Source organism: Salvia hispanica, chromosome 6 (assembly GCF_023119035.1).
Source record: "Salvia hispanica cultivar TCC Black 2014 chromosome 6, UniMelb_Shisp_WGS_1.0, whole genome shotgun sequence".
Taxonomy (NCBI): Eukaryota; Viridiplantae; Streptophyta; class Magnoliopsida; order Lamiales; family Lamiaceae; genus Salvia; species Salvia hispanica.
In genome coordinates this window covers 30,633,172-30,654,930 of record NC_062970.1, presented here as the reverse complement: position 1 = coordinate 30,654,930, position 21,759 = coordinate 30,633,172, and the positions used below count along the sequence as shown (strand labels likewise).

Sequence of the window (21,759 nt, the reverse complement as noted above, 5' to 3'; positions counted from 1 at the left end):
CATCGTACCATGTTTGTCAGGGTCTCTTACCGAAATAGGAGTATATAAGTTAGCTTCCTATATACAGAAAAAAAATGATTAGCAAAATTGATTTGGAAAATTATTCTAATGTGTTATTAGAGCATCTTCAATCCAGCCATAGGTCAGTCACTCTCTCTCCCTGCCACGTTAGCAGCACTAAAAATCCACCTGCCACATCAGATTTAGGCCAGCCATAGGCCAGCCGCAAAAAAAATAATTCAAAATATACTACATTTACGGAATTAAAATTACGATTAAATTACGGAATTAAATTTACGAGACATATACGGGAAAATTCATTAATTGCATTTAAAAAGGTACATAGATAAAAAAAAATTACATTTAAAAAGGTACATAATAAAGAAAAAAAACTATCGCCGTGCAGTCCTCCGTGCCCACAACTCTTCAATTATATCCTTTTGGAGTTGAATATGAGCATCCACTTGGCGCATGTCGGCAAATTCCTTGAGGCGGCCGGCTTCATCGAGAGGTACCCCACGTCGTACGTTAGGGGTGGCCGTTCCGTGGCTTGGACCGGCTTCATTGTCATTGGCCCAACTAGTCGGTTGTACGCCTTCGTCTTCGACGATCATATTGTGCGGATAATGCAGACGTACATTATTTGGGATATGCATGTGACATCCCACAAACGCGTTGGACCCTTAATTGCCGCCCATCGAGACCGGAGCACACCAAATGCGCGCTCCACGTCCTTGCGCGCCGACTCCTGTCGTTCCGCAAAGTATGCCTTCCTTTCATCACTTGCGTGCCTGATCGTCTTCACAAAGACAGGCCACCTAGGGTATATCCCATCCGCCAAGTAGTAGCCCATATCATGCCGGTTGTCGTTGGCCACAAACGAGACAATTTGGACCGACGCCCCGGCACTTCTCGTTGAAGAGGGGAGACGAGTTCGGGACGTTGAGGTCGTTGTTCGACCCGGCTACCCCAAAATACGCGTGCCAGATCCACAGCTTCGTAATCAGCTACGGCCTCGAGGATCATCGTGGGATTCTTTGACTTGTAGCCGATCGTGTAGGCCCCCTTCCAGGCGTGTCGGGCGGTTCTTCCACTCCCAATGCATACGGCTCTCTATCTGCCTAACATCCCGGGGAACCCATGCTTCTCCCCGTGCATCTGCATCAAATTCCGACAATCTTCGGGAGTAGGGCTTCGAAGGTACCGCTCACCGAAAACGTTCATCACGCCCTCACAGAAATACTTCAGACATTCCAGGGCTGTCGACTCACCGATGTGGAGGTACTCATCCCACATGTCTGTCGCGCCTCCGTAGGCCAACCGCCCGATTGCCGCGGTGCACTTTTGAATAGGGGTGTGGTAGGGTCTGCCAACCGCATCGTGCCTGAAGCGGAAACACGGATATCGACGCTCTAATGCGCCAACGATACACATAAATAACTCCATGCGCATTCTAAAACACCGCCGGAACATGTGTGCGGGAAACCGCGGGTTCTCCGAAAAGTAGTCGCCGTACAGCCGCTGATGTGCAGCGGCGTGATCCCGATCAATCACTGCTCGGTGGTGGATAACCCGTGGAGGGCGAGGTATCGCCTGCTGTTCCACCCTACGCATGTACCGCTCCATCTCGCGGTTCATGTAGGCCTCCATAGCCTCGTTCATCCTCCGTTCGTACTCCTCAAGCATCCCCACCACTACCACCACCGCTACCACCCGCGTTACTCATCGCTCGATGATGCTCTTGTACAGAAAGTTAGAGAGAGAGAAAACTCGTTAAAACAAGCGGTGCAAATGAAAATGAAACTAAAATCGCGTTTATATAGGTTTTAAAAAAAAAAAAAAAAAAAATCGGCGCTGGCCGATCGGGCCGCCACAATGGCGGCCAGCGCATCAGCCAGCCACACGCAATCGGCTAGCCTTGGCCGGTTTTTCCGCCCAAACTCGGCTAGCCTACTCCAATGGTTCGGCTAGCCGGTGGCTAGCCTACCATTGGAGATGCTCTTATATGTCCCAATTCACCCTACCAGGAGTAACTTTTATTATTTAAAATGTTGATGCTTTATAAACGGTGCACAGATTCACCCCTCCTAAAGTCCTAAATTAATGTACTTAAAGTTATTAAAGAAACTTAAGATTCATACTTTTTTTCAGTTTTATATTGAAACCACCTATATTAGCATTTTCATATATTCTTTGAATGCACAAACATTTCTTCTTGGAGAACTGAAAATATGTATATCGACAATTACAAATGTTACATTAATCAATATATGGACTCATATTAAAGTTTGGTTTCAATGTTTCAAATATGTAGGACCCATGTTAAAATCCAAGACCCACGCTATTTACGTAGTCTCTCCAGTTTACCAACGTGAAATCTTCAATCGATAACCGCAACATGCATTAGAGTTGAGCCACAAAAGCTTTTACGCTCCCTTCCTCCATCGCAAAACAAATGTTGAACTTCAAATCTCCAATAGTTCGAAGCCCTTCTCCCTCTGGTGTTGGTCTTGTTGGAGGCAACAAGCTATAGTCATAGCATGTCACTCGGTCGTTTAAAACCTATATGTTAAATTTTCATAAACCCTCTTAATGCTTCATTTCCGAGTCTGAATTAAATCGATTGCGACACTCCCTAGATTTGTCCCTATAACATCCGACCAATGTCGGTTACGATGACCCTAATTTAGGCTAAAAACAAAGGTTTGGATTCCCTAATGTGCATTCAGCCACAATAGAAGTGCTATCACACACGAAAAATTATTTCATAAAAAAATTAAATAATATTTCAATAGTAATATAATTTATCAGTGTATTAATAGTGTGTATGCAACAACACCCATTGTTGTAGCTGAATGCACAACAGAAAATCTGAAAACAATCTAACTTGTGATTTCTTATTTTGACATGTGTTGACTTCAAGATATCTCAATTTTGTAAATCAATGGGTGGTTCTCGTCGCCATCATGGAATTTCTCGTAAGCCTTAATATGAATATTTTTGTGTGATAATATATGCTTGTAATGGAGTTTTACCATCTATATTTTGTTCAATATTTTTTAAAAACACTAAAGGCATGTTCAGTTTCCTATTTTAAAATTCAGTAGATTTATATCTAAGTTAGAATTGAATGGAGATGGCCCACCAACTCGTGTTCATTATGTGATGTTTAGTTAGCATGGAACAACCATGGCTTTGATAATTTAAATAATTTATTTTAATGTTTCGTTTTAGACATTGACCAAATTAAACCCCATTCAAAGAGGGGGAAAACAAAAGCGACGGGGGCAATAATGTAATCTGCACACCATTTCTGGGTTTGTGGGCCCATCCCAGTTTCAAAAACCAGCTCTTAGCCAAGATTTGTTATAGTCTATTTCAAAATGGAACAGTGCGGGCCAAACCTATATCTAGGGCCTTCAAGAAATTAGTCAAATAAACTGAACTTCAGATTGATCCTAGATTTAGTCTAATTATTGGTATTTCCAAGAAACTGAAGACATCAATTCGAACAATCTAGTTCTATAGCTTAGAAATTTTGTACTCTCACTACAATTATTTTTTTGTTGATGGAAGACATAGTAGCTCTACTTCATATGCAACCATTACATATTGTCTATTTTCTTAACAAGACATAATCGGTTGAGCAGTCATTACTCTTTGCGAGAGAGAATAGTGAAGAGTTACTAATAATAGACTTGCAACATATTTATGCAATTATGCTTAACACTTGTTTTAGAATAGAATTACAAAGGATAAGGAAAAATATCGACGAATATAGTAAGATACGAAAAAATATCAATGCATCACCAATCACCATAATTTTCTTGTATCAAAAATAAAGTAGCGCTTCAAGCTCAGATGTAGGACTCTGTGGCCCAATGGATAAGGCGCTGGTCTACGGAACCAGAGATTCTGGGTTCGAATCCCAGCAGAGTCGCCTGCTATTTTCTCAGTTTTTGATGTTTACTTGTGTAGCAACGTTAATAACCTTTTAAAATCATAAAGGAGTTAACTTCTTTTAAGTGACCATATAGCTGAATTTTAATTACTTTATGTGTCGGCCTATTAGCTCAGTTGGTTAGAGCGTCGTGCTAATTACTTTATGTGTCGGCCTATAAATGAAAATATGGAAAATGTCCACGTCAGGCAGAGGTTGAGTTGGACCAATGAAAGAAGCTGTTATCCTATCTCTTTATCTGTGAAACATGAGAGAACCATACAAAATCAAATTTATTTGAGGGAGTGGCAGTGGCACACTTCCTCTCCTCTCTAATCACCACAAAAATCATGGCAACGTCATCTTTACAGGCGGCCGCCACCTTGATGCAACCCGGCAAGGTTGGCCGTAGCAGCCTCCAGCTCCGCCCAGCCCAAGGCGTCACCAAGGCCTTCGGCATCGAACCCTCCGCCGCCAGATTGACTTGCTCTCTTCAAGACTTTGCTCACAAATGCACCGACGCTGCAAAGATCGCTGGTTTTGCCCTCGCTTCCTCTGCCCTCCTTGTCTCGGTATTCATTAACCTCCATCTTAATTATCCATATATTCAACGTTTTATGATCTGTTCCATGTTGTGTATTCTCATACTCTTTGGCTCTACTAAAAATATTTTGAACCATTCAAAATATCAATTAAAATCACTAATTAGTGTAATTTATTAAATAGATCTCGATGTTAATTGGATCCAGAATATGAAATTTATGAAAATGACTAGGCCAGAATATGAATATTGCCTATGGAGATAGTCAGTTCATACAAAGTGTTAATTGTAGTTACACTTTAATGATTCATGCCATGGAATCTAAGTTAATTAGACCGTAGGTATTTATGAAAATTATAAGAAATATAGTAATAGTATCTCATGGTGTGATCCATTGCTAACACATCAATGCAGTATTAAAAATGTTAATACGAAATTTCAACATAAACTTAGTTGATATTTAAAATATCAAACACAAAATTGAAGAAAAGTTAGCATTATAACGCACCCCTAATATGAAGGGAGCAAGCGCGGAAGGTGTGCCGAAGAGGCTAACCTTCGATGAGATCCAAAGCAAGACCTACCTGGAAGTGAAAGGCACCGGCACGGCCAACCAGTGCCCCACCATTGACGGCGGCGTCGACGCCTTCGCCTTCAAGCCGGGCAAGTACAACGCCAAGAAGTTCTGCCTGGAGCCCACCTCGTTCACCGTGAAGGCGGAGGGCGTGAGCAAGAACGCCCCCGCAGAGTTCCAGAAGACCAAGCTGATGACCCGCCTGACCTACACACTGGACGAGATCGAGGGCCCCTTGGAGGTCTCCCAAGACGGCACCCTCAAGTTCGAGGAGAAGGACGGCATCGACTACGCGGCCGTGACCGTCCAGCTCCCCGGGGGCGAGCGCGTCCCCTTCCTCTTCACCATCAAGAATCTTGTAGCTTCTGGGAAGCCGGAGAGCTTCGGCGGGGAGTTCTTGGTGCCCTCGTACCGGGGCTCCTCTTTCCTCGACCCGAAGGGCCGTGGTGGATCCACTGGGTACGACAACGCGGTGGCGCTGCCGGCTGGGGGGCGCGGGGACGAGGAGGAGCTGGAGAAGGAGAATAACAAGAATGTGGCGTCGCTGACGGGGAATATTACGCTGAGCGTGACCAAGAGCAAGCCGGAGACAGGGGAGGTGATCGGAGTGTTTGAGAGCATTCAGCCCTCGGACACGGATTTGGGATCAAAGGCGCCCAAAGATGTCAAGATCCAGGGCGTGTGGTACGCGCAGCTTGAGTAATGTTTGTAACTGAAAAGGGATGACTGAACTCCTTGGTGTATATTAACGTTATGATTTTCAATTATATGTATTTCGCACATACAAGTTTTTTATATTTTGAGGCCCTATGTATTTTGCCCATTTTTTTAATACTATTGTAGTACTAAGCTTTTCATCGTAAAGATAGAAAATTAGCTCATAACACGAACAAATAAAATAGGTGTATCTACTAACTGTAATTAAACATCTTCATTAGGTGAGATCAGTAGTTACAGAGATTTCACCCAGCTTCCTCAAATAGTACCAATTCTTGTACAGCAATAAACTTTTTACAGTAAAATTCTGAATTACTTTAATTCAGGGGAAATTTGAATCCTAGATTTCACTTGTGGAGTGAGTGAATTGATGAATATTTGATGATTTAATTGAGATCGATTTTTCTATATTTTTTTCATTTCCAAATTATAAGACAGATATCCTTAACAAAGTTTCCGTGGAAGGTAGTCTAACATCATTTCAATATATGAAAGGAACGGCATTAACAAATAAATAATTACTCCAATTTGGATCCTCAATAGTGAATACATCTGCCAAGAACTGCTGCTACCGACAATCCATAGATCTAGAATTCTTAACTGGTTAGCTAAGTGTATAGTATAAACCAAAATTGAAGAAGAAAAAAGATAAACAAAGAAAAAAAGGAAAAAACAAGAAGCAAAAAAAGTCAAAGAGAAGAAACGGTTGCCGGCGGCGAACAGTTTTGACGGCACAAGGGGCAGGAACAGACGACAGAAAGCCACCTCAAAATGCAGTCATGATGGAAAACATGGCCGCAGGGGATCCGCTTAGCCGCCCCGCCTAAGCACAGCCCCTCCGAGCAAACTGCGCAGTCGCCGCCGCCTTCCACCGTCGGCAGCTGATCAAGCAGGCGGCTGGCCGCCTTAGCCTTTGATTCATCTTCTACTTCTTCACGGCTATCGATTGGCTCGTCCGCCATCGTCAACGCTGCATCGAGATCGAACATCTCATCAATAGCCAGCATGTTCATCTAACAAAATTAAATACAGTTTTGAGATGTCAGCTGCGTTTGATTTCGTGATTGTTATATAGCCAGCGAGTCAACTTTAATAATTCATCACGTCAAAAGGCCGGTTTCATTTATCTCACGTTACACCCAAGTGGAGTGGGTCAACACTCAACTTTAAATATATTCATCAAAAGTTTTGGTTTTTTATGTTTCAGGACCTGGTTTTTACATAATTCGTAGTATTAAATTTATTTCTTTGTTTAATCACTTGAGCAAGATATTGACAAGGTAATACACATAAACCTAGTTGTACTTAATTATTGACTTAGTTAATGTTAGATCAAGTCGCCCAAGGTAATACACATAAGGATGTATGGAATATACCATGAATATAAATTTTATATCAAGGTTTTGTAAAAGCTGAATTAGATTATGTTAGATTTGAGTGATGCTAATTTCAGTCAAATTATAAAATACATTTAAAACTATGTAAATATAGTATGTAACATAATTACATAATGAGTTTCTGAGTGTTTGTATGAACACGGAGTGTCGATCAGAAACTTTACTTTGCTATATGAAGATCTACCAAACCTACCAAATAATGTAGGGAACAAAAACAATATTCCCTACGAAATTCTATTTGCAACTCTGCAGGCGACTGCAGCTACTCAGTTATAAACCCAACTATATATTCAGTTCAAGAAAAACCAGTATAAAAAAGTACTCTTTGTCCAATTACAAGTGATTGACTCTCCTTTTTACAATGTCCTATTACAAGTGAACAATTTTTCTTTTTAGCACAATATAATTCTTACTCTCTATTTTTTTGGTCACTTGCTGTATTTAATCTTTATTACTCTATTTTATTATCTCTACTTAAATCAATAAGTATCTCAAATACTACATGCTCTATATATTTTGACTAAATACGTGAAAAATGCTCATAGTTGACGTTTGCTGTCATAGCAGTTCTTTGGGCCCTGAAAAATAGGATCTGGAAGACTAATATTAATTCCCATTTCCCACGTTTAGTATATACCACTCCCTTCGTTCCATAGTAATGGTCTAATGGAGGCGTTTCTTTCCGATACGGAGATTAAGAAAAATTGTGTTAGGTAAGTTAAGTAAAGGAAGAATAAAGTGGAAAATGAAAAAGGTAGAGAGATAAAAAGAGAATAAAGTAAGAGAGAGTAAAGTAAGTGTGGAAAAATGTGTTGACTTTTACTAAAAAGGGAAATGACTCTATTACTATGAAACATACTAAAATAGAAAAATGACTCTATTACTATGGAACAGAGAGAGTACCATTCTACTAATCTGCGTTCCATATAATGCATTTTAAATAGTATATCATTATGTTTTTATTGGAAACAAGTATAGTCTCCTGTGGCGGAGCCACGCTGGGGCCTGGGGCCCTTGGGCCCCTCAGCCATTTTACCTTTCTCTCTATATATAATATATGAATCCGGCTATAATCAAGGATATTTCTAGCTCAGTTGGTTCCTTGTTCCGTCTACCATTTGTAACCTCCCAAGACTCCTTAAGCGCAAATTTTGATATTTTTTATTTATTGCTTTTATATTTCTCTTTTATGATGAATACCCTATTATATTATAATATTATATGTTTATATTTATTCTCTTTCATTTTGAAACTGTAATCTACATATTTATAAATAAAAATTATTTTATTGTCCCATAAATATGTAAACACTACTGTAATACTAACATCGTTAATTTTTATTTATAAGTTTTGTTGATTTTCTCACAACTAGTAATTTTTTGTAATGAATTTCACACACTAATATTTATTATCTTTACAATTTAAGAAAATAAATTAATTCACATTGACTTTGTCCATGTGTTTATAGGTTCTATTGTCCATGTTTTACTTATTTTCACTATATATATATTCCCCTCAACGATCCCTCAAGCTCGTATTGCTTATGCGGCAATGCCTCATTGGTTTTGGACAATATTGATAGTTGATACTAAAAAAAATTGAACAATTATCGATCAAAAATTTGGACCCCTCACTGATAAATTCCTGGCTCCGCCACTGATAGTCTCTACGTCTTATATGAATAGAGATATTTATTTTTTTATGAAGTTTAAAAAAAAATGTTAAATAAATGATAAATAAAGTAAAAGAGATGAACATATAAAAAAAAGATTATTTTTATCAAAAATAAAAATAACTTAATTATATTAAACTTTCTAAATAGAAAAATGAGATTAATAATATAAAATGAAGAGACTATATAGTTTGTCCATCTAAGATTACAGTGAAGTGATTCATCTTTAGCCGACATATTCTGCAAGACTGTAATGCAAGGTATAAGTCAATTTTAAAACAATACTCCTTTATAGGAATCCGCGGTACAACTTAGCAAGCAACTCCACCAATAAATGGAGTATATCCCTAAATCGTGACGGTGATATGCATACATGGATTTATTTTTAAAAATTCATACATGAATTTATACTCATCCAATAGTGGATTTTTTAATTAACAGTTATTCGAATACTCTTTCCATTCCTAAAAAAATCGATAAACATATAATTGACATAGATTTTAATATACAGTTAATAAAATATAAGAGATATGAAAAAATAAAAGAAAGAGGAAAAATATAGTGGAATGAATGTTAGTGGATTGTGGGATCATGGATTATTATTTGTTTAAGACTTTATATATTTAGATTTTGTCTAATTTTGGGGGATGGTCTAAAATGATAAAACTAGTCTATTTTTTTGGGACAGATGGAGTAAATAGTAATAGTACATTTTTTTATATTCCTTCCGTTCCATTCTAATTGAACCATTTTTCTTTGTAGGATGTCTCACTCTAAATGATACTGCATTTTTAAAAATGAAAACATCATTCTCTCTATTTTTTTATTCTGCCTTATTTTATTCTCTTCACTTAACTAACAAAATACCACTACAGAATTTTTGTGTTTGAAATAAAAATGTTTCACCTAGAGCGAGATAGAAGAACAAACATTAATTAACATTTAGGTTGTATTTGACATAGTCAACGGTGTCAAATCACAGGCAACATCACTCGTAGATAATTTTCATCACCACTTGCATAGCACAAAAGGTTCGTCTTCCACTAGGTTCCCACTTCCGCATGCAACAATCAATCATCTTCAACTCGTTGTGATATATCCATTCATATTGTAAGGGTAATTATTTGAACATAGTTTTGGGCAATGACTACTATTGCCAACCAGGACAAGAATCGGCCCAACGCAGAAGAATTTGTGCAAGAGAAAGAGCAACCACGTTGCCAAAGATATCATCCTCAGTCCTGACGAGGAACCCTACAAAAATTTATAATGTAGATAAAAACTGAAACGCAATTATATGCGTTGGAAATTTTTTAAAAATACTAACAACAATTTATGAAACAAAAGAAAACGTCCATAAATTAAACACAAATTAACTTCATTTTTTGCTTTTTCAGGATGCTTCAATTTCTGTCATTTAATTTTAGTTGGGATACCAACGGTAATAACGTTTTTCTGAAGCACTAGTGTTATATTTAGAAACACAATTAACGTCCTTAATTGCATTAAAAAATGTTCATAACGGATTTTTTTGTTGTTGTAGTGGAAGCCAAACGAATCCTAGCTTTCATGTTTTCAGCGAGAGGAAGCTAAGAAATTTCTAAACTTGTACATGCTCGTTTTGGGGATAACCAAACAATAAAATTTTCCTATGTAAAAAATCACAAGGCCAACCGTTCAATCCCTACCGTCCCCGTTTTCTTCTCCTGGAAATAATAATATTGTAACTAAAATCATGGTGCAAATGAAGTGGTGCTATAGGTGATGTTTGGTTGTCATAACTCATTATCATATCATTATCTAATTTGGATTAAATTGAGAGATTATTTTAACTAGTGTTAGTCTACGCACTATGCGCGACACATAATATTTTTGTTCTATTAATTAGATATTGTGAATAAATTAATATCATTACATAAAATAAAAAAATAAAAAAATATAGTATAATATGTTAAATAATTATACATATAAAATTAAATAAATTCTAAACTAAACCAACATAAAAATATTTATTAATTACGACACTTATAGGTCTCTACAACGAAAAAAATATTATCGTTACAACAAACATACTTCAATACTAAAATACTATCGATTGGTATAAAATATTTATGACTAGTACATAACTAAAAAGTATAATGAAGACAATGATATCATCATTAAAAGATAAAATGATGTACAAATTTAAAAACACACACATATAAATATTAGAACAATAAAACAATACTACCTCCGTCCATCAAAATTTGTCCCATTTTTGCATTTCCGTCCGTCCACCAAAATTTGTCCCATTTCACTTTTACCATTTTTGGTAGTGGACCTCATATTCCACTAACTCATTCCTACTCACATTTTATTATAAAATTAATATATAAAAGTAAGACTCACAATCCATTAACTTTTTCAACTCACTTTCCATTACATTTCTTAAAACCCGTTCCGGGTCAAAGTGGGACAAATTTTGGTGAACGGAGGTAGTAGTTCGTAAGACATAAAAAAACTTAGTATATGTGAACAGCCTAAATTGTACAATAATAAGAATAGCAAAATAAAACAAATATAAAATAAAACACAAACTCCAATATCCCGCTGACTCTTCCCCAGCCTTATTTTCCTCCTTAATCTCCAAACTAATGATTTATGCATATGCGCGAAAACAAAGGTGATAGTTTATCATCTTTGTCTTCTTTGCTTCCTTTTGTCATTTCGTTGTTTTAGGTGTTTTCTTTTCATGAAAACTATGGAGTGACGAAGTTGGAGACAAATATGTAGAGTAGTAGCTTCAAAATAATATAGATAGTCAGAAGCTCATGTAATTTCTATATATGTAAAAAGAACTATTATAGCATGGACGGAAAAATTAAAACAAAACTAAAATAATAAAACAAACTAATACTAAGAAAAACTTAAAAGATGAACTAACATTACCGAAACAAAATAATATTATATAAATGTACTACTATAGGTAAAGAGTGATAACCATACCGATGTAGTACTAAAAAAAGAACTATTATAGCATGGACGGAAAAATTAAAACAAAACTAAAAAAAAAAATAAAACAAACTAATACTAAGAAAAACTTAAAGATGAACTAACATTACCGAAACAAAATATTATATAAATGTACTACTATAGGTAAAGAGTAATAACTATACTGATGTACTACTAAAAAAAGAACTATTATAGCATGGATGGAAAAATTAAAACAAAACTAAAAAAAAAAAACAAACTAATACTAAGAAAAACTTAAAGATGAACTAACATTACCAAAACAAAATAATATTATATAAATGTACTACTATAGGTAAAGAGTAATAACCATACCGATGAAAATTCTTCTTTTTGCAGAAAATTCGTGATGTAATGAGACAAGACAATGAAGAATAAATTATAACCTAGCAAATGATACATATTTAAAGAAAAAAAGTTGAAAGTATTACATAAATTCCTTGGGACCGTGACTTGAATCCTTGTTCCCTGCATAAAAAAAATAATCAATGTATGATTTTAGTTTTGGTAAATGACTAAAAAATGGTAATAAGCTAAGCAAAGACATGAATACCATCTGATCGTGGAACACACACGCCAATGAGATTACATTAGTTTGTCCACAATGAATTTATAAACACGCACGCACCTCACTCAAATTACTGACTGTAGATTGTTAAGGAATGTGAATGCCATGATGTGAACAAATATTTATTTTTGCCGACAATTTGTGATGGAGTGAGGAGAGAAATTGAAGTAATGAAATAGAATCTTGCAATTGATACATATTTATAGATATAAAGTATTGGAAAAGAATTAGAAATGTGGCGGTTACAAATTAATAATTTGCATGATTACACCTCATTTTTAATTAGTATTTAAGTTTATGGAATAAGACGTTTTATTCTTATCTATACATATATAAAAGGCGAGTTTTGGCCTTCTTTTAAAATGTTTATAAATTTTGTCCTTATTCCAGAATATTTATAAGTTATGGGATCAATTTAAATATTTATGGAATAACTAATCACCATATTATATTTATGTATATTTATTTTACATTGTAAGTTACTTTGGCAATTATTTTGATGATTATTAGTCTCACTCAATTTAGGAGTTACTTTGTTGACTCATAATATTCAATTGGACAAAATATAATTGTTCCTTATTATTTTGTAACCGCCACATTAATGATTCATTTTCAATACTTTATATCTATAAATATGTATCATTTGCAAGATTGTATTTCACTTCTTCATCGTCTCCCCTCACTCCATCACAAATTTGCGGCAAAAGTAAAGATTTGTTCACATCATGAAATTCGCATTCCTTAATGTCTACAGCCTAACAATACTTCGTCAGTGATTCAAGTGTTGTGCATGCATATTTATGTTCATTAAATGTGGACAAAACAATGTAATCTTCTTGGAATATGTGTTCCACGATCGGATGGTATGTGTCAGTGCTTAGCTTATTACTAATTTTTAGTTATTTATCTAAAACTAAAATCATTCATTGTTTATAAATATGTATCATTTGCTAGCTTATAATTCATTCCTCATTGTCATGTCCAATTGCATCACGGATTCTTTGCAAAAGGAAGAATTTTTCTCGATATGGTTATTACTCTTTACCTATGGTAGTACATTTATTTGAGATTAATTTGTTTCAACGATGTTAGTTCATATTTCAGTTTTTTCTTGATGTTAGTTTGTTTTATTTTTATTAGTTTTATTTTAATTTTTTTGTCCATACTATAATAGTTCTATTTTTACAAATATAGAAATCACATAAGCTCTGACTATCTATAATATTTTGAAGCTACAACATTACACATTTGTCACCAACTTCGTCACTTCATAGTTTTCATGCAAAGAAAACACCTAAAGCAACGAAATGACGAAAGGAAGCAAAGAAGACGAAGATCATAAATATCACATTTGTTTTTGCGCATATGCATAAATCATTAATTTGGAGATTAAGGAGGAAAATAAGGTTGAGGAAGAGTCATCGGGGTATTGGAGCTTGTGTTTTATTATTTATTTTATTTTCTTTATGTTGCTATTCTTATTATTGTACAATTAAGATTGTTCACATATAAGTTTTTTAATGTCTTACAAACTATTGTTTTATTGTTCTTATGTTTATGTTTTATTTGTTTTGTACATCATTTTATCTTTGTATGACGATGTTATTGTCCTCCTTATACTTTTTAGTTGCATATTTAATATTTTATATCAATTTAATATTGAGTATTTTAATACTGAAGTATGTATGTTGTAACTATAAGTGTCGTAATTAACAAATATTATCGTGTTATTTAATTAAAAAATTATTTAATTTTATATCTATAATTATTTAACATATTATTGTATATAGTACTATATTTTTTATTTTTTAATCGTATGTAATGATGTTATTTTTAATTTATTTAATTTATTCAAAATATCTAATTAATAGAACAAAAATATTATGTGTCGCGCTACATAGCGCGTGGGCTAACACTAGTATATTAAAAGTCCAAGACCTAGCATTTAATTAGTTGACATGGCCATGAGAAGGAATTAGTTATTACATAAATATTCAAATCGATTTCATAACTTATAAATATTCTAGAATGGGGACAAAACTTATAAATATTTCAAAAGAAGATCAAAACTCGCCTTTTATATATGTATAGACTAGTTAGAGGGGGATGATTATGATTCATTATTAATTTATTATGTATGATTATCTATCTAGAATGAAATTGTGAGAATCAGTTTCATGAACCAAACATAATATATATTTAATTATGAGATAGTATTAATTTTCAAATCAAACAGGTTCTACGTGTATATATTATATATTATTAGATTCAACTTAGTTTGGATGGGGAAGTAATTTCGTGGAGTCTGAATATACAGAAGAACACTCAAGAATGTTGCCTTTCCTAAACGAATTTGGTGAATTGTCATTAAGAATTTAAAAGGTGATAATTGCGATTCTCTATTTTTTACTTTAGGTGTTCCCCTATCAATTTTTTATAATTTAATTCTCTCTCGTTTTTTACTTTAAGTTTAAACTTTAAAATTGTGCATTTGGATTCGTTAATCCAAACCCAAGGATGCATCATTCATATACAATAGTGAATAGTAAACAAATCAGATGCTTTTCAACACTAACCCATTTTTGTAACCTAAAGTAATAAGGAATAATTGGTTTAAAACTTACCCAAGAAGAAGAGAATAAAGTCAGAAATTATAGCACCAAATCAAATTATAAATGTCGCCCTCTGCAGGCACATTACCATACACAAAATTATTTCAAGAAACAGTGGTTAAATAAAAAGGCTACAGAAAAGATGAGCTGTTGCATACCAACGAAATCAACAACCGAGAGAAACATTTCTCAGCAAGCATCAAATCCTAGTCTTAACGTAAGACGCGACATTCTTGTGAGAATCCCAGAATGCAAGGTTATTCTGATGAACGAGGGCGAAGCCGGGCAGCTTGCCGCGGGCGACTTCGAGCTCCAGTGGATATCAGACGGCGATGTAGCGCTGGCCGCAGCCGTGAAGGTCGGGGAGAAGCTCCAGTGGCCGCTGACCAAGGACGAGCCGATATTGAAGCTCGACGCTCTTAACTACCTCTTCTCGCTGCCGATGAGCGACGCCCAGCCTCTCAGCTACGGCGTGGCGTTTGCGCCTGAGACGAGTGGCGGACTCTTGGGGCAGTTGGATGCGTTGCTGGCCAAGCATTGCTTGTTCACCGCTGCGCAGAAGAAGAAAAATGTTGGCATCGATTGGAACAAGTTTGCGCCGGCGGTGGATCAGTATAACACTTTGTTGGGCCAGGCTATTGCCATAGGCACCGGCCACGTTATTAGGGGCATCTTCAAGTGCACAGAGGCTTATACTAGTAAGGTAGCTATTTTATTTCATAGTAGTATATTTTTTATCTAGTAGTATTATTTTTTTCAAAAATGGTTACACATTGTACACAATTATGGCATGATGCTATTATTGTTGATGAAACCGTACAGGTGCAGGAAATAGGGGAAACAATCCTGATTCCCAGAGTTGGGGAGAATAACGCAGACCAGCCTGAAAAAATCAGTGACAGTGGAGCAAACCAAAACAAGGCATCCCTCAACAAAGCCTTGATACAGTATGTATCTTCTGTCACAATAGTCAATGAAAATGAAAATTCCAAATTTTATTACTCCTAATACTTTGTGGCAGCGCAAAGAAATTGACAAATATGACATATAAAATAACCAAGACCATGGTTGATGTGATCGACGAAGCTTCAGAATCAGTTAGAGAAGCGCGTGTGGCTTCCATTAATGCAGTTAGTAAGTTCATTTCAGTTCAAATTAAGCCTACCCTATATTCTGTATAACCTTTTTTATCTTAATAATTTCTTGTGTTTAGTTGTATTTGAACTATGTTGTGAATCCACAGAAATGTTACTAGAGGCAACTGAAGCCGCTAGGAATGAAGCAATCGAAGCCACCGCGGGCGCTGTGCAAGACGCTGTCACTCGTAGGTAAGGAAGGCAGTCGAGATCTTCCATTCCTATTAGTAATAGTTTTTCATCTTCGGATTATGCCATAATAGGTGCGGAGAGAGAGCTGGGAAGAGGACGGAGCACATATTTGAAATTGTAGGGAATTGTGCCTCTACACTTTGCAATATATTCAAGATAAGAAAAGCCGTAGTCAGTTGTTGGACTGCTATATGTTGTTCAAAGAGCAACAAGAAGATGGACTGACAATTTGTATACTTCATCCCATTTCTATATTTCATTCATGACCATTTATATATTGTTGTATTAACCATTCATTGAGGATTTAAAAAAAAAACATATGTAAAATAATTATATCATTAAAGATACTTCAGAGACCAGACCTGAAAAAATACCTTTCTAGCTAGTTTGAAAATATTGCGGATAATGTATGCATCAGTTTATGTTTATATCTATTCCAAGTTCAAACTAGTTTCAGATCGTATAAGGTACTCTAATACATACCGGTATGCACTCATAGTAGTATCATTTTCCTTGTCAACCAATTCGATCAAACATGAACCTCTGTGATCTGTGACTTCTTAGGATATTATATATGCATTGAAAGTACTTGTGGATCCAGGATATATGTTACGACTACACTTTGCTAAGTCCTATACCAAGATCCTGGAAACCGTGACTAGGGGGTGAGGATTAAAAAGAAGGGATGGAAAGGGGAAAGATAAATGGATCACTTGTACATTTAAAGATATCAAATAAAAATACTTGGACAAAATACATTCGATCGTGAAGACTAGAGTTAGACGTTCTTACAACACAAATTATAAAAAAAAAATTGTGAATAAAAAGTGACAAAAAAGTAAGTGTTTTAGCTATATATTTTAAATCTGATTAATTACATTTTATTAAAATTAGATAACAAATTTTTAATACTTTATAGTGCTAATTATATAACTACAATTTTATAAAGAATAATTTGATAAGAAATCTGTCATTATTCATTCGTTTTGCTGTTATATTATTATTTTATTTGGTAGACAAAATATACACTAAATATATAAAGACAATGAAATTACACTAATATTTTAAAATTTTAAAGACATGTCCTTAAATAGATGCAATAAAAGGGGAGAGATGAAAAAATGATTGTCCATCATAAATATGTGGATCCTATGTTGCCATTAACAAATTATGCTATGCACATAATTATCAAATTGTCCTTATATAGGTGTAGGACCGTAGGTAATACAGAACTTCAAGTGAGAGATAATAAAATATATACACAAAAATAAATTGAATTAAAAATAAATTATAATGTATTTAGATCACATTATGGAAATATGATTGATTTTCCTAATTCTAAGTGTGTTACTCCCTCCGTCTTATAATAAGAATCATATTTTGCTATTTCAATACGTTCCACAATAAAAATCCTATTTTAATTTTATCATAAATAGTAAATAGGCCCAACATTCAACCAATTTATTATTATAAAACTAATATATATAAGTGGGATTCAAATTTCACTAACTTATTCAATCTTTTTTTTTATATTTCTTAAAACCCGTGTAATAACTAAATAAGACTCCTATTGCGAGACTGAGAAAGTATTTTAGTTGTAAATTTATCTTGAAAAGTTATGTATAAAAGTTTTCACTCTTAAGATTTTCCTTTTTCTTATAGTAGAAATTAATTTCACGATTTCATATTCCTTTATTTCACTATAACAAAATATAATATTAATATATTATCGATTAATATAATACTATTATTAAATAATATTGTCATTTCAATATTAATATAAAAATATGAATCGTAATATATAATATCATCGTGATCTATATTAATATGATACTCTATTAATATAATATGAAATCACCCTTTTTGCTGCAATGATACTCTATTATTCTTCTTTGTAGTAAAAGAAGGAATAATATAACATGAAAATTTGGCAATAGATAAAGACCGAAAAGAAATGATAGTCACTAGGGGTGTGGAAAAAACTGAAAATCGAATATCCGAACCAACATTTTGAAATTCGATTCGATTTTTTCGGTTTTTCGGTTCGGTTCGGTTCGGGCAAAAAAAAAATCCAAAAACCCTAATAACTAAATTATATTTTAAATATAATATTATATACTCCCTCTGTCCCTGATTAATTGTCACTCTTTTCCATTTCGGTTCATCCCTCAATAATTGTCACACTTCATTTTTATCATAAATGGTATGTAGGTCACACATTCAACTAACTCACATTTTATTATAAAACCAATATAAAAAAGTGGGTCTCACATTCCACTGACTTTTTCAACCAACTTTTCTTTACATTTCTTAAAACCCGTGTCCAGTCAAAGATTGACAATTAATCGGGGACGGAGAGAGTATAATATGTATTATATACATTCTATTAATTTTATATTTTATATTTTATATTTTATTTTTAGTTTTTCAGTTTTTAGATTTTTTTCGGTTTAATTCGGTTTTTGAAGTTTGGTTTTCAGTTTTTCGAGTTCGGTTTGATTTGAATTTTGAACTAAATTTGGTTTTTTGATTTTGGTTCCGTTTGAGTAAAAAACTGAAGCAAAATCCGAATGGTAACCCTTAAAAAGTCACAATTTACTTGGTCACCGAAATTAACAATGAGTAGTTGGAGTCAACTTGCTCAATAAGCACAGAATAAAGTTACAAATTATAGCATAAATCAATTAGACAATTACTGATATCCAGTTACGTACATCTCTGCACTTTATATATATTCTCAATTGATTAATTAGTTTTTGGAATCGCCAAAGAAGAGATTAACTGCTGCAACCCAATGGAATCAAGAACTCAAGTTCCACAACCATCAAACCAAGAAACATCAATCCCAGAAAACAACAGCAGTTTAATTGTGAACGTAAGAGACGATGTTATTATGAGAATCCCAGAATGCAAGGTTCATCTCATGGACGAGGGAGAAGCCGTGGAGCTCGGGGCCGGCGACTTGGAGCTCCAACGAATAACCGATGGCAACGTGGAGATCGCCACCGCCGTGAAGGTCGGGGCGGAGCTGCAGTGGCCGCTGACTAAGGACGAGCAGGTGGTGAAGCTGGACGAGACGCATTACCTCTTCTCGCTGCCCATGAACGACGGAACGCCTCTCAGCTACGGCGTGGCGTTTGCCAGCGGCGGTCTGGAGGAGTTGGACGCGTTTCTGAGGGAGAATTGCTCGTTCACGGCGTCAAAGAAGAAGAGAGATAGTGATATCGATTGGAAGGAGTTTGCGCCGGCGGTGGATAATTATAATAGCTTCTTGGCCAAGGCTATTGCTGGTGGCACTGGACACGTTGTAAAGGGCATCTTCAACTGCAGCAATGCCTATTCTAATAAGGTAACCATCCATACAAAATACTACTACTATGCTCATATATATGTAGTAAATTTATACTTAATTTTAAGAAATTGTATTCAATGTCGAACTAGAGACCAAATCTCAGTCATCCATTTTGTATCGATCACAATCCAAAATTCATGGATGATGAAAACTTGATGATTCTATATATTTTGCTTATGAAAACAATGGATGGTTGACAATGACAGGTGCAGATCAAAGGAAGGGAAACAATCCCGATTGATGCAGTCGAGGAGAAGAACATAGAAGCACCTGACCAAATTGTTAGCAATGGAGAAAAGAAAAAGAAAGGCGCTCTGAATAAAAGCTTGAAACGGTATATATGTGTCTTTTAATTGTCACAATAGTTCATGAAAATGAAAATTCAAAAAATTTATTGAATATATGTATAACATGGCAGGGCGATGGAACTATCGAAGATGACAGAGAAAATGAGCAAAGGTGTGCTTAATGTAGCTGAGAGTGGTTCCGGTTCAGCGATGGCACCAATTCTTCAGTCCCGAGTGGGGAAGGCCTTCTTGTCTACGATGCCAGGCGAGGTTATCTTGGCTTCCCTTGATGCAATTAGTAAGTTCATTAATTCCTAGTTTTCTTGTAGTATTTATTTGGTTCTACAAATTCAAATGAGTTTGTGAATGCACAGACAAAATAACAGAAGCAGCTGAAGCTGCTGAAAAGCAATCAATGGTAGCAACCTCAGGTGCGGTTAAAACAGCCGTCACCAATAAGTAAGCCAATGCTAGTTACCTTTGTATGGAATTCCAGATCTTCTATGCATTCTCCACTGTGTTTACGACAAAATATATAGGTTTGGAGAGAGCGCTGGAGAGGCGGCAGAGACCGTGTTAGCTACTGCAGGGAGTTGTGTAGGCACTGCTTGGAATGTATTCAAGATAAGACAAGCCATCAACCCTGCCGGCTCTGTATCGTCAACAGCAGTGCTAAAAAAAGCTGCTACTAAACCTCTTATGAAATAAATGTGTGTATGTAACAACCATGACAACAATCTGGAGTTTCCAACAATATATATATAACAACCATGGTAATAGTATGGAATTGCCAACAATACTTATCAAGCACTTGTATCAAATGGATATACTTATACCAAACACAAATTATCAAACAACCGAGTCTCAAAAGAAATACAAAAATAAACTTGCTTATTTGCGCATCGGAAACAACTAAAACATATGAAAACATGAACCTTCGAGAGTAAGACATAACATGATTAAGCCAATTCGAATCAATGTACTCCACTTTATCACGGCTCAACCTTTAAATTTAGAAATGCATGCACGACTCAATGAAAACATTTTGTGAAACACACAAATATAGTTTGAAAATTTTGTCAAGCCATCAAGTAACACTAGGGAGTTTTTCTAAAAAGGTCCAAGCTTACTAAAATTCTATTACTTAAAAGTTTATCAGATCAAACTAAATTTTTTCTGTAATTCGTCATATCTGAACATTCTTTGTGTGCCGGAAAGGTGGCTACCTTCCACGGTTACCCGACCGACCTACCTGCTCGATGACGTGCAGTCCACGTATACATTAGTCCGAGCATGGATGATCCCCTTCTTGGTAACCGCATTATCATCTTTTGACATCGTCAAACATAGGCATCACATAAAACAAACCTTCTTTAATGAACAAAAAACTTGCTTTCACGTTTTCAAGAAATATAAACCGTATAACTCATTGAAAATATTTTATTGTTTTATCCACACTAGAGTGTAGAATAGAAAAGCCCACCTCGTATGTTTCCAACTTCTGTAATAATTCTCCACCCTGAAGTTATGTACTTTGCGATCTCCCTTCTCGCGTAATAGTGTTAGGATTGGTATACTGAAAAACATGTTTCGAGCAGGTTGCACAAATTGCATTGCTTATATAAAATAAGTAATTTTATCGTATTATTGACATGATCTTGGAAATTTTTATCTCTCTGTGTGTGCGCGCGCGCGCGTGCAATTTTATAATTATTTGGAATTTTAAATATCTATCTAGATATGACGTTCGAAGTTCAAACTT

The 21,759-nt window shown here is 35.2% G+C and overlaps 4 protein-coding genes and 1 non-coding gene across 5 annotated transcripts; 4 read left to right on the top strand and 1 right to left on the bottom strand.

Moving 5' to 3' along the window:
- Positions 1–3,867: 3,867 nt before the first annotated feature.
- On the top strand, positions 3,868–3,940 carry TRNAR-ACG. Its single transcript has one exon. It is a non-coding gene; the product is annotated as a tRNA-Arg (tRNA).
- A 300-nt stretch (positions 3,941–4,240) lies between these two features.
- On the top strand, positions 4,241–5,852 carry LOC125196577 (oxygen-evolving enhancer protein 1, chloroplastic). Its single transcript, XM_048095149.1, has 2 exons — positions 4,241–4,512; positions 5,003–5,852. Exons 1-2 carry the CDS (start codon positions 4,291–4,293, stop codon positions 5,756–5,758), a joined length of 978 nt encoding a protein of 325 aa, XP_047951106.1. The 5' UTR covers positions 4,241–4,290; the 3' UTR covers positions 5,759–5,852.
- A 609-nt stretch (positions 5,853–6,461) lies between these two features.
- On the bottom strand, positions 6,462–6,785 carry LOC125195117 (E3 ubiquitin-protein ligase CIP8-like). The gene has a single exon (XM_048093311.1). The coding sequence runs from the start codon at positions 6,783–6,785 to the stop codon at positions 6,462–6,464; it is 324 nt and encodes a 107-aa protein (XP_047949268.1).
- Positions 6,786–15,138: 8,353 nt separating this feature from the next.
- Positions 15,139–16,654, top strand: LOC125197159 (senescence/dehydration-associated protein At4g35985, chloroplastic-like). Its single transcript, XM_048095869.1, has 5 exons — positions 15,139–15,733; positions 15,853–15,977; positions 16,052–16,164; positions 16,274–16,358; positions 16,430–16,654. The coding sequence occupies exons 1-5, from the start codon at positions 15,173–15,175 to the stop codon at positions 16,581–16,583; spliced, it is 1,038 nt and encodes a 345-aa protein (XP_047951826.1). The 5' UTR covers positions 15,139–15,172; the 3' UTR covers positions 16,584–16,654.
- Positions 16,655–19,138: 2,484 nt separating this feature from the next.
- LOC125192016 (senescence/dehydration-associated protein At4g35985, chloroplastic-like) lies at positions 19,139–20,794 on the top strand. Its single transcript, XM_048089466.1, has 5 exons — positions 19,139–19,707; positions 19,917–20,044; positions 20,129–20,295; positions 20,372–20,456; positions 20,537–20,794. The coding sequence occupies exons 1-5, from the start codon at positions 19,153–19,155 to the stop codon at positions 20,703–20,705; spliced, it is 1,104 nt and encodes a 367-aa protein (XP_047945423.1). The 5' UTR covers positions 19,139–19,152; the 3' UTR covers positions 20,706–20,794.
- The last annotated feature ends 965 nt before the right edge of the window (positions 20,795–21,759 follow it).

Excerpts from the sequence above, each read along its gene's own strand:
- LOC125196577 (XM_048095149.1), top strand. The coding sequence starts at position 4,291 with ATGGCAACGTCATCTTTACAGGCGGCCGCCACCTTGATGCAACCCGGC. Across the intron at positions 4,513-5,002 it reads CCTCTGCCCTCCTTGTCTCG|GGAGCAAGCGCGGAAGGTGT; the intron begins GTATTCATTAAC and ends CCTAATATGAAG.
- LOC125195117 (XM_048093311.1), bottom strand. The coding sequence starts at position 6,785 with ATGAACATGCTGGCTATTGATGAGATGTTCGATCTCGATGCAGCGTTG.
- LOC125197159 (XM_048095869.1), top strand. The coding sequence starts at position 15,173 with ATGAGCTGTTGCATACCAACGAAATCAACAACCGAGAGAAACATTTCT. Across the intron at positions 15,734-15,852 it reads CAGAGGCTTATACTAGTAAG|GTGCAGGAAATAGGGGAAAC; the intron begins GTAGCTATTTTA and ends GAAACCGTACAG. Across the intron at positions 16,165-16,273 it reads GGCTTCCATTAATGCAGTTA|AAATGTTACTAGAGGCAACT; the intron begins GTAAGTTCATTT and ends GTGAATCCACAG.
- LOC125192016 (XM_048089466.1), top strand. The coding sequence starts at position 19,153 with ATGGAATCAAGAACTCAAGTTCCACAACCATCAAACCAAGAAACATCA. Across the intron at positions 19,708-19,916 it reads GCAATGCCTATTCTAATAAG|GTGCAGATCAAAGGAAGGGA; the intron begins GTAACCATCCAT and ends TGACAATGACAG. Across the intron at positions 20,296-20,371 it reads GGCTTCCCTTGATGCAATTA|ACAAAATAACAGAAGCAGCT; the intron begins GTAAGTTCATTA and ends GTGAATGCACAG.